This window comes from Notamacropus eugenii, chromosome 4 (assembly GCF_028372415.1).
Source record: "Notamacropus eugenii isolate mMacEug1 chromosome 4, mMacEug1.pri_v2, whole genome shotgun sequence".
NCBI classification, from domain to species: domain Eukaryota; kingdom Metazoa; phylum Chordata; class Mammalia; order Diprotodontia; family Macropodidae; genus Notamacropus; species Notamacropus eugenii.
This window is the reverse complement of record NC_092875.1, coordinates 6,937,476-6,949,333: the sequence shown is the minus strand read 5'-3', so window position 1 is coordinate 6,949,333 and position 11,858 is coordinate 6,937,476. Positions and strand designations below refer to the sequence as shown.

Here is an 11,858-nt window from a genome sequence, read left to right as displayed (position 1 = left end):
AGAAGGAAAAGGAGATGCAAAAGTTAATTGAAGAAAACAATCTGATAAAAAATAGAATGGGAGAAGTAAAAGCAAAGGAATCTCTGCGACATCAAGAATCAGTCAAACGTAATCTAAAGAGTGAAAAGACAGAAGAAAATGTCAAAGATCTAATTTGAAAAACAGCTGACCTGGAAAAAATCCAGGACAGAAAAATCTAAGGATTATTGGTCTACCAGAAAACCATGATGAAAAAAAGAGCCTGGACAATATTATTCAAGAAATCATGAAGGAAAATTGCCCAGAAGTCCTAGACCCAGAGGGCAAAATGGGCATCGAAAGAATCCAGCATTCACCTCCTGAAAGGGACCCCAAACTAAAAACAACACGGAATATTGTTGTCAGCCAGAACTATCACATAAAGGAGAAAATACTGCAGGCAACCAGAAAGAAACAATTCAAATATTGAGAAACTACAGTCAGGATCACACAGGATCTTGTAGCTTCTATGTTAAAAGATCAAAGGAACTGGAAAGTAATATATTGTAAGGCAAAGGAGCTGGGACTACAACCAAGGATCAAGTACCCAGCAAAGTTGAGGATAATATTTCAGGAAAGGACATAGACATTCAGTGAAGTAAGGGACTTCCCATACCTTCCTGATGAAAAGGCCAGAACTCAATCGAAAATGAGATCTTCAAATGCAGGTCTCAAGAGAGGCATAAAAAGGTAAATAGGAGAAAAAAAAACTTGTCATTCAATATGCGGAATCTGTTTGCATTCCTACAAGGGAAGATGATACTTGTCAATCTTGAGAATTGTACGTTTATTATGAAATGTAAAAGGGATAACTATAGACAGCAGGAGCGGGTTTAAATTCAATGATGTGATGACAACAAATGTGATTCAAGGGTGTGAAAAGACTGCAATGGGAGATGTGAAAAGGAGGAGGCAGAAAAAAAATAAATTTCATCACAGGAACAGGCACAAGAATATATTACATTAGAGGGAAAGAGGGGAAGGAGATGAGTATTATTTCAGATATAGTCTCACTGATTTGATTCAAGGAGGGTAAAACAAAGTATAAAGACAAAGATCTGGGAATGGAGTGAGAGGTGGGGAGGGGGAGTGTAGGGGGCCTTTTCTAGAGGTTCTGGTTTCAAGCTTCTCTTCTGTCAAAGACCTTTCCTCATCCTCCCAACACTTCCCTCCACCTCTACGTACCTAGGATGTCTCTGTGTTGTCTTTTTTCACTCAGGGGCATCTGGGTTCCTCTAATAGAAAGGAAGGAGCCCTGAGAACAGATTGCTGCTGTTTGTTGCTGTGCCCCCTGCACCTGGCATAGTGCCTGGCCCACGGTGAGTTCTGAGCAACGGCTCATAGTTGGATTTGTCTGAATAGGTGAGGATGTTGTTTTAGCAGCTGAGGATGTTGTTCACACTCTGGGGCCTAAGAGAGTTCTGAAATGCCCCCTAAAAAGGTGGAACATTGGGAGGGACAGTTCTGCATCTACCCTCTGCTCAGGGGGAGGGGCTGGGAAGGTAGCATCTGCTGAGCCCTCCCCTCCCCACCAGGCCACAGGGCAGGAGACCAAGAGCTCTGGAGCCAAGGGCCCCAGGGGTCATTTCCAGCCTAATTCAGCCCCAAACTCATTCCAATGCCTCCCTCTGGTGCCCAAAGGGAAATGGGAGCCCCAAGGATTGTCAGGAGGAAGGTCCTTTATTTTTTTGGCTTTAATTTTGGAATGGAAAGTCCTTGGAAACAAGAACAGTCTTTCCTTTTGCTAAAATTTATATTATTAGTAATTAGCATAGTCGAGGGAGGAAAAGAACTCTTATCTTCATCATTGTTTAGAGAGACTCTTCATAGAGTCAAAAATGGGATCAGAATCTCATTTTCCAGATTCATGGAATAGATTCACATCAGAATAGGAAGGGTTCCCTGGTTCAAAAAATTGTCATAATACTTGAATTGCCATTTTTTAGAGGAAGAAACCTAGTTGATTAGTAGTCATAAACGTAAGCTTGAGTTTTGCAAAAAAAAAAAAAAAAATAGAAAAAGCTGCTGCTCTCTGGGAAGATGGTAGAATAGGTCAGAAAATCCCAAGCTCTCTAAATTTTCTCAGCAAGTGAGATAATAATTGTAGGCTCACCGGGAACATAGAGAAGTAAAAATAAATAAAAATAGGGTAAGAAATGTGGTCCTCCTGGGACAATCTGAGAAAATATGAAGAAACACCCCAGAAGAAATTTCATCCCTGTGGTGAGGTCTGCTTTAACAACCAGCAGCAAGCCCTAGCATTAGCTGGGTTGGGACACTGCCTCAGCCCCAGCCACAGGAACTTTTCCCCCTGGAACAGTGAGGGGACTAGAGTGTCTGAGCTGGAGAAGAAGGAGGGAACATTTGCTGACAAGGAATGCCAGACCATGCTGTGATTGGAGACATGTCTTGTTATAAGGAATCAACACATTCTGTGAGTGCAAAAGCAGTGGGGCAGGAACTCAGTTACCTCTGGGCACTTACAGGAGTCTGCAGGTCTTGGTTTTGGCTCCAGGACAGAGGGGAAAACTGAAGGAGGAGCTGAGGCCAGAGGCACCATCCCCAATGCGCCAAGACTAGAGCTGATTACGAAAACATAGCTGGTACAGAGTAAAAAACAAAGGAGAACATTCAACTATGGAGAATTACTATGGGGAAAGAGAATACTGGCGTTCCTTTACTGAAGGAAAGAAAAATCATTTTACCGCAATGTCAAACGGTCACTTACCTAAAAAGAATTCATAGCAGAACTTTAAAAAGACTTCCAAATTCAAAAGAGAGAGACTGAACTAAAAAAAAAAAAAACAAAACCCAAGAATAATCTAAGAAAAACAAGATTATGAAAAGAAAACCAACCAATTAGACAAGGAGATGCAGAATATTGAAGAACAAAATGAGCCTTTGAAAATTAGAAGTGGATCAGGAGAAGCTAATGAAATTATGATACATATATAATGAAACAAAATATAAAGAATGAAAAAATGGAAGAGGATGAGAAATATTTCAGAAGAAAAACAACGGATCTGGAGAGCAGACCAAGGAGAGAAAACATAAGAATAACTGGACTACATGAAAGCTATGATACCAAGATGAATCTTGACAGTAACATAAAAATAATTAAAGAAAATTTCCCTGAAGCATTAGAGCAAGAGGGGAAAGTAGAAACAGATAAAAAAAAAATCTACCAATCACCACCCAAAACGGATCCTATATGGAAAACCCAAAAAAATATTATAGTAAAATTCTGAAACCCCAGCTCAAGTATGAAATTTTACAAGCAACAATAAAAACATAATTTCAATAATTTGCCACAATTATAATCACATAAAACCTAGCAGTGGTGACACTGAAAGACCATAGGTCTTGGAGCCCAGTATATATTGAAGAGAAAATGAACTGAGATTTTAGCTGAAAATGTCATACCCAGCAATGCTGAGTATAATCCTGCGTGAATGAAACATGGACATTTAATGAAATGTCAGACTTTCCAGACCTTGTTAAAAAAGAAAACAGACCTGAACTTAAGAGAAGATTTGACATACAAGAGCCAAGAGAGATACAAGATACATACCAAACACTAATAACGAGGGACTTAATAAGGACAGACAGTTCATCTTTTAGGAACATTTATAAAATGAATGTCTAAGATTGTCATTAGCAATTGGGGAGTTAGTTCGAAATATTGGTGGTAGATGTGAGCATGATATGACTTCAAAAAGTAAACCATTCAGGGACACCTAAAAAGAGTCATTATCTTATACAAAAGAAGTACCAACAGAGAGGAATTCGATGGGGGAGGAAGGCTGGTAGTCCTGGAAACCTACTTTCATTGGGAATGGGTTCAAGAGGGAACAATACATATAATATATATCTAAAAGAGTGTAAAAGTCTTCTAAATTCAGTAAGAAATAAAATGCTAAAGGGATGGAGGGTAACACAGGAAAATAGAGGGATCTTTAGATGGCAGGATGAGGGAACAGATTAAATGGGAGCAGACAAGGTTGTTTAGATGAATAGAAATGAGGATAAGGGAGGGTGTCATGGGAGGGTAGGTCAAGTAATTTGAGGGCAAGGCAAGGGACAGGAGCAAAGTAGAGGAAGCATGGGAAATAAGTGATACAAAATAAATAAATAGACAAATAAATTAATAAATTAATTAACAAAATCCAAAAATAAAGATCATCAGGAGAATTTGTCAGGGAAAAAGGAGCAGGGGTAGTGGTTGTGATCTTGGAGTAATTTAAGGATAAAATAGATTTAACCAAAAGACAATAATATGGAAGCTATTCTCCGTGTTAGCCATGTTTATCAATGTTGTTCTGGACCGTGTGAAACAACTAGACAATATAAGGTGGGAACATTGCTGTGTTGTAGGAGATGATGAGTTGGTGGACTTAGAAAAATAAGGAAAGACTTGTACAGCTGGTTGTCCTTTGCTCTTGAAAAAGTCCAAAATGACATCACCATGATAAAGTGAAATTTCAGGGTGTCTGATTGTGGCTTATCAGACCAATATGAGCTTGGAATGCTCTACCACAGGTTGGGCACAGATAGTTCATGTGAATATTTGGAGTGGATACTCCCAATTTGTACGTTCTATGTTTCCTTTGTGCTGTCTCAATTCTGCTTTGCGCAGCACCCTTTCTGATGTGGGCATGCCATGCTGAGTTGTCCTGTGCCATCTTCTCCCATGTTCCACAATCAAATCCAAATGTCTTTTAAAGAGACCTTGAGAGTGTCCTTGTATTGCTTCTTGTGACCACCATGTGATTGCCTGCCCCATGTGAACTCTCCATAAAATAGTCTTCTTGGCAAGTGTACATTTTGCATTCAAACAGCATGGCCAGCCCATCAGATTTGCTCTCTCTGAAGCAAACTATGAATGCTTGTCAGTTCATCTCAAGCAAGGCCTTCAGTGTTTGGTACCTTATCCTGCCAAGTGATCTTCAGAATCTTCTTCCTAAGACAGTTCAAATGGAAGAGATTCCATTTCCTGGCATGGTGCTGCTCACAGAGCTGAGAAGTGTGTGGGTTGTGATTGATCTTGAACCTTCCTGAATCCATGTCCAGTAAATACTTCACTCCGTGGAAGATATTTAGAAAACTGACATTTATTTTCAAAGGATGATTTAAAATTATAGTCTCTCCTCAGAAAAACTTTTTGCCTTCCTGAAGAAACTCTAAGAAAATTTAGAGGAAAACAGGACTCCAGAAACACTAAGTGAGAACACGTTTTGACTGAGAAGTGAGAGATTTGGAAGACGGGAGAGAGAAGTAAAAGAAACCCCACAAAGGGGCCCAGAATTAGCTGCTACTCATCCATCTCCCACATCCAATGTTCCTCCAGTTCATTACCTCATGTCTCATGAAGCAGCCTCCTACCTATTCTTCCAATGAATAAGAGGAGAAAACGTCAGATAACAGTGTGAATGAGAATTCTATGACACTTTGGGATCTTTCAGAAAGAGGCCACTCTTCATCCTCATGACTAGCCAGGAAAATCAATGCTCCAAGCTCCAACAGAATTTTTATGACATCATCCTTATCCCAGGGACTGAACCTCCAGAAATACAGACTCCCTGATAACTCTAGAGCATGTGAAATCATATCATAACCAGTGCAGGAACACATTTATATCTTAGTTCTCCATTGGAGTCTGACACTGGCAAGCACTGCTGAACCATAGAACACAATAATAGTCTGCTTCATGTTCAGTTTGGGCCACAGTGATGGTGAGGACAGCTTTGTTCCCCAGGAGGGAGCTTGAGAGACCAGCAGGGATTCCAGTACACCTGGTGGTAATGCCACATATGAGTCCCCCAGGAACATGTCTGATCTCTGCTATACCCAGACAGCAGGTTTACTGGTGGTGACAGGTCTGCTGACAGAGCTATAGGAATTGTGACTGACCCTCTTGGGGACACAGAGAATGATGACTCCCGACTCACCACAGGCTGAGAACTGGCCCCTGAAATCAAAAACAAATGAAGAGCATTGCTCTGAAGTTTTCCTCTTTCTGCCCCATAATGAGCCCAGAGGATTTGACCTGACTCATGCCCAGAGTGAGCAGCAGGATGAGAGAGGGCACCCAGGTCATAGTGAAGATTTGCTTGTGAGTTCTTCTAAGGACCACACAGCTAGGACTGGCACCCACAGGCTCTCTTATCCTTCACAGTCCACAGGCACACAGATCTTTTCCTTCCTCCATCTGTCTTCTGTGCCTGTGGGCTGGTCTTTAAGTTCCACCAGAGCAGAGGTTGAAGGATCTCTGGGCCATTAGCTACTTCCTCAGTTGGGAAAGACCCCAGCTTGTCCAACAGTGATCTCTACTGCAAAGACCAATAAAAGTGGTTTCTCCAATGCTACTAATTCCCGATAATGCATAAGGTACCATGTTTTTCAGACAGACACATGTACATATGAGAATGTAATACCAAAAACTTCCATTGGCAATAAACCTCTCGTTATCTCCCACAATTCCCCCAATAAGGGGTCTTCCCTGAGGATAACTTTTTTCAGGGCTTGTCCCTGGGATAATTTCTTAGTATTTACTTTTTCCAACTACTGTCCTAGCCCATGAGAGAGGAGAGGCTCAATGAGAACATGCAGAATCTTCTTTTCTCAAAGACTGACAAGAGGAACATGGTTACATAAGAGAGGCCCAGAGTTCAGTCCTGGATAAATGATGACACCTCTAAGGAATTTCCTCAGCTTCACCCTCTTGGTCTCACATCTGCTCTAGCATTCTTGGCCAATAGGAGACCTGGGCTGGGAGCATTCACCTCTTGGGTCATAGTTCCATATGTAGATTCCATTTCCATTCCAAACTGTAAGAAATTGCATCTGTTTGGACAACATAGCCATGAAATGGGAGCCAGCTGAAGGAGGCAACCAAAGAATGGCTCCCAAAGGAAATTCAGATGGAGAAGCTCTGAAAATTTCAAGGGACATCAAAGTAAAAGAGAAGTGCTGAAGTCAGAGAAAAGGGGGATAAAGGAGAGTATTTCGATGTCTATCACCTCACTGAGCCAGGAAGGGAGGTGGCAGTGTGAGCTTGGACCCAGGTGTGTTCTTTTCTCGCTTTCTCATATTTTTCTTTTTCTTTTGTCATTGTGAACATAGTTATCACTCTTGCATGCCCAAGAGTAGTAATCAGCCTCATCCTCAGTCATGAACCTGAGTCCCTGAGCCCCTCCCTCTTTCCACAGATGGAATTAGAGAATCGGTCAGGGATCCCCAGGAACTAGTCCCTAGAATCCTAAGTCAACAGGAGAGACCTTACAAAATTGCTGCTGATACCAGGATATAAAGCAGTTCTCAATACCATCCTCAATACAGTACATACTGGCTGAAGTCTAAGACCCAGAGGTGGCTAAAGGAACACACAGAAAGCCATAGAACCTGGAAGGAAGGGAAAGAGGAAGCAGAGTAGTCTATTTCCCAAAAAGATCTTGACCCTGCAAATGCAACAGGGTTCACTTGTCCCTGAAGGGGGCTGAATTGGTGCTGGGGAACACTCAGAGACTGGTAAAATGGCAGACATCTAGGTCATCCACCACATCTCATGACACTGACTGTCATCCTGACTTTTGTCCTTCCACTGGAAGAGACTAAAACAACTCTGTGCACCTGTGCCTAACTTAAATTCTATTTTCCTGCAAGTCAAGAGTACGCATGGTGGCACTGAACCTCTTAGAATCTAGGACACCATCTGTAGTGGTAATTTAAAGGGAAAAACCTTTCCTACTCATTAATAGGCTCATTTGACCTGCATAAATCACATGGAAGTTTAAGTCACAAGTGGTGGGAGGAGCTTGCTGAAGTGGTTGAACAGGAAGGGTGGAGCAGAGCTGGGAGCAAGTTGGTGAGAGCAGTTAGAGAAGAAGAGAGAGGACACAGGCAGGTACAGATAGTCTTCTGAGCATTTTCTTGAGGGAAGGCTGTGGTGGAGGGTGTGTGTGTGTCAGGGCTTGGGAATGACTTTGTTCTCTGCAGTGCCAATGTGTACTGACTTCTTGGTTCCTGTGATGGATTTGGCTTCCTGGTATTGGAATAAATGTTTTTCTTTTTTCTTCTGTGTGGAGAGTCTGTTATACTTTGTGATTCAGAACTTCACCATCATGTTCATAGTCACCACCAGTGCTGTGAATATTGCCTTGGCGATAAAGAATTTCCCAAGGGCATCGTATCCCTTCCAATCAAAAGGAAGAGATTGGTTTACTTTTGTTACTGTAGGTTCACCATCTGGCACTTAGGAGAAGTCCTTAAAAATGGTTATTATTTGTTGTCCTTATTCTTTAGAACATTTTTGTAGCTTAAGAGTCAGGCAATTTGTATTCATCAAGAGCAGCTTACTCTCTGCTCAGTTTTCTAGATTCTTAACTCTCAATGGACTATTTTGTGTTCCAATATTTTCAGGCCAAAGGTGTTTGATGGGGACAGAGAAAACAGAAGCCAAAGAATCTTTGAGGAGATCAGCCTTCTATTTTTCTGAGGGACCTCACTCCCACCCCACCCATCCCCCATCAGGATACATCCTCTGCCTTCAGTATTCTCATTCTTTCGGCCAAAAGTGACAGAAACTATGCCCTCTCCATTGTCTGGAACATTCCTCATTAGTCTCAGCTGTGTCTGGGATTCCTGTGTCAGTGAAATTGTTCTGTAGAACTGACCCTTCCTTCTATGTCTTTCCTGTGGCCAGGGAATTTCCCAGACCCTCTTGTAGAGATTCAGGGAATGATCTTGAACTACGTAGCTTCATGATGGAAGGGGTTGTTTTGAGGATTCTCTAACCTTTTGGGGGGAATTATTATTTTCTTTCACTGAATTCTACTATTGAGGACTTACATTCTTTCCTCCTAACATTTAGATTAACTGAAACGTCTTCCATTAATATAAGCCTCGTCTGACTAAAATATGATGCATGGAATCATAGTTTTAAGAGAGGACTATTTGACCTCCCTCAGCTAGGAGGCCAAGAAAGATTTTCAGCTTCCCAAAGACATTTTACTATTTGTGGAAAAGATTCCACTACCTAACCATATGAATAAGGATTTCCTTAACCTAGATTCTTGGTTGTCTTTGGGTTACATCACCTGTTTTTCCCCTATTAATCTAATGCAACGTCTTTAAAATGAAAGCTTTCAGTTCTGTGAAGGTAGGATTCTGCAAATTCAGTGTTTAAACTGTAATTTTCTCCCGGGAGTTTGTGGAACTCGGGACAGGCTGACTCTTTGGGAATCCATCTGTTAATTAGTAACCTTGACCAAGCACCTACTACGTTCTAGTATCTGGGCCAGGGACTGGAGATACTCAGATGGGTCTCTCTTTCAATCCCTGCCTAAGAGCACCCCTGTTTCTCCAGCCCCAGTGTCCCTCATTCTACCCTTGGTAATCCCAGATTTCTTTAGTGAGGCTCAAACTTGAGATCACCAAGTTCAGTACAGACCAGAGCTTCATTCACAGAATGTCTCATACAGTAATTAGTCATCATTTATTAAATTCTAATTTTTAAGGAATTATTTTCTTCAGCAAGCTTTTGTACTTCCTTTCCCATTTTGTCAGTCCTATGTTTTTTTTTGGAATTCTTTTGCTCTGCACATTTTTGTGTATCTTATGCCATGAAATGGACTCTTTTACTAACAACTTTCTGCTACTACTCTCATTTATTTCCCCAATATTTCTTCTAATTCTCTAACTTATTAAATCCATTCTAAGCTCTTCTAGGAATTCCTGTTGGACCTGAGATCAAATTAGATTTTTCCTTGAATCCTTGCATATTGCCATTTTTATGCTATTGTCCTCACCTAAGTAAATGCCTTGACGCTTCATATTACAAGGATCTCTTTCTGTACTCAAGGTTTTTTGGTTGTTTGCTCATATTTTCTGTCTTTTTTGGGACATGGTGTTTTAAAGTGAGAGTTGGGCTCTGGTTGTGCACTGCCCTATGCTTTTAGTGTTGGGGCTTTGGGTCTTGCTGCTGTCCTTCCCTGGCAATCTGGGCTAAGCTGCCTGCTGTCTCTGGAGGGCAGATTTCCCTGGTAGTTTGGCAGTGGGATGTCCCTGTGGGTCTGACCTGGGACTGGGCTTTGCTATTTACCTGCAAGGGTTGCAATGGAAACATAGGCTTATTTGGCCAGTCCTACTTCACTCCTGGTGATCACTGGGGTCAAGGCCTCCCTGGTGGCTTTTGGTAAGGGTAGGCTCATTGGGGTGTGGCCTTGTGAGCTGCACAGATTGCTGCCTTTACTGGGAGACTGCTGAATTGCAGGAGGGTGGATTGCCCCAGACTTGCAGCCTTACTGCAGGCCTCCTGCTGTGGACTCTGCTGGTTCTGCTCTTAGACCCTATTCTCCTACCAGCCCAGTGTGATAAACTTTTTCTGCCTGGCTGCTAAGCTGCTTCCCTGCTCCCAGATCAGACTGAGTCAGTTTTTTTACTTCTTTTGGAGGGAACTTGGTGAGGGCTTCAGAAGGGTTCCTCTTCTCCATCCTGGCACCAAAACAGCCTCCAAAGCTTGGAAGAGGCGGAAAGAGCCCTTCGGGGGGCAGCACAACTCAAAGCATGAGAGGGGAGCATGTGGAGGCAGGGAAAGAGGGAGCAGGTGAGGGTGTGAGGAAGGGGAGACTTAGAGGGAGAGGGTCATTGGGGGAGGGTTTCCCAGGGAGAAGAGCAGGGAGGGAGAAGGGGAGGAAGGGGCCAGAAAGTGAAGTTGTTTCTGTCCTGTGCTCACCAAGCACCTCTCTGGAGCCTAGAGGGGAGGGCACAGGGGGAGAAGGCCTGGCAGGGTTTTTGTCTCACTTTCCCCACAGTCTGTGTCACTGTGTACATCAGGACCACTATCCCACACCTGACAGTAATAATCAGCCTCATCCTCAGCCTGGAGCCCAGAGATGCTCAGGGTGGCCGTGTTCCTTGACTTGGAGCCAGAGAATCTGTCAGGGATTCCCGAGGGCCTGCTGTTATCATAATATATCACCAGCTTAGGGGCCTGACCAGGTTTCTGCTGGTACCAGTATACACTGTAGCTACGAAGTCCGTTCCCAGCACAGGAGATGGAGGCTGTCCCTCCCAGGGTTTTGGACACTGAAGGAGGCTGAGTCAGCACATAGGAGGCCCCAGAACCTGCAAGGGAAGGAAAGAAGAGATTGGTCACAGGCAGGGGTCTATCTCCCCAGAGGGGACACTGTCCCCTGAAGCAGCTTCAGGATGAACTCAAGTCAGTAGTATGCCTGACCTCAGACTCTGTGGGGCCTGAGCCACAGGGAGGAGTCCCTGGGCATCCTCACCTGTGTAGACAGTCAGGAGGGAGAACAGCAGAGAAATCCAAGCCATGGTTAAGAGCCTCTGTGTCCTAAGGATCCCCAGATGGGGCTGGGCTCCCCCAGGGCTCACTTAAGACCAGCCCAGGCCCTGCTGGGAGGAGGCCCCCACATGCAAATCTGCTCCTGCTCTGGACACCTGAAAGAGAGGCCTCAGGTGGTGACTGACTGACTCTGTGGGTTCCTGAGGCACAGGGGGCAGGTCCTTTCTCTGGCAGAGGAGGGTAATAAAAGCCCCTGAGGTAATTTCCTCCTCTGAGATTCTGGGATTCTTGGAGTCAGGTTCCTTCCTACTCAGGACTATGTATGATGCTGCAGGACCTTGTCACTGTAACTGAACTGTTTTGTCCTCCTACACCTTCCCTGTACCCTGGAGCCTTCTCCCCATGGACCCGCCCCCATGCTGCCCCTTCCCCCATTGGTGAGTTCCCCCAGGCACTGCTTGGGGACAGCCAGACTTCCTCCCCTCCAGATGTGGTTGGGACTCTGGAGGATTCAGGAGCATAGGGAGTGGGGCCT

General features: G+C 43.6%; 1 gene segment (V, D, J or C); it reads right to left on the bottom strand.

Annotated features, from left to right (window-relative positions):
• Nucleotides 1-9,970: 9,970 nt before the first annotated feature.
• Nucleotides 9,971-11,520, bottom strand: LOC140502140 (immunoglobulin lambda variable 2-14-like). The segment is given in 4 exon segments: nucleotides 9,971-10,117; nucleotides 10,377-10,555; nucleotides 10,819-11,142; nucleotides 11,307-11,520. Coding segments are annotated over 4 exon segments (696 nt in total).
• Nucleotides 11,521-11,858: the final 338 nt, after the last annotated feature.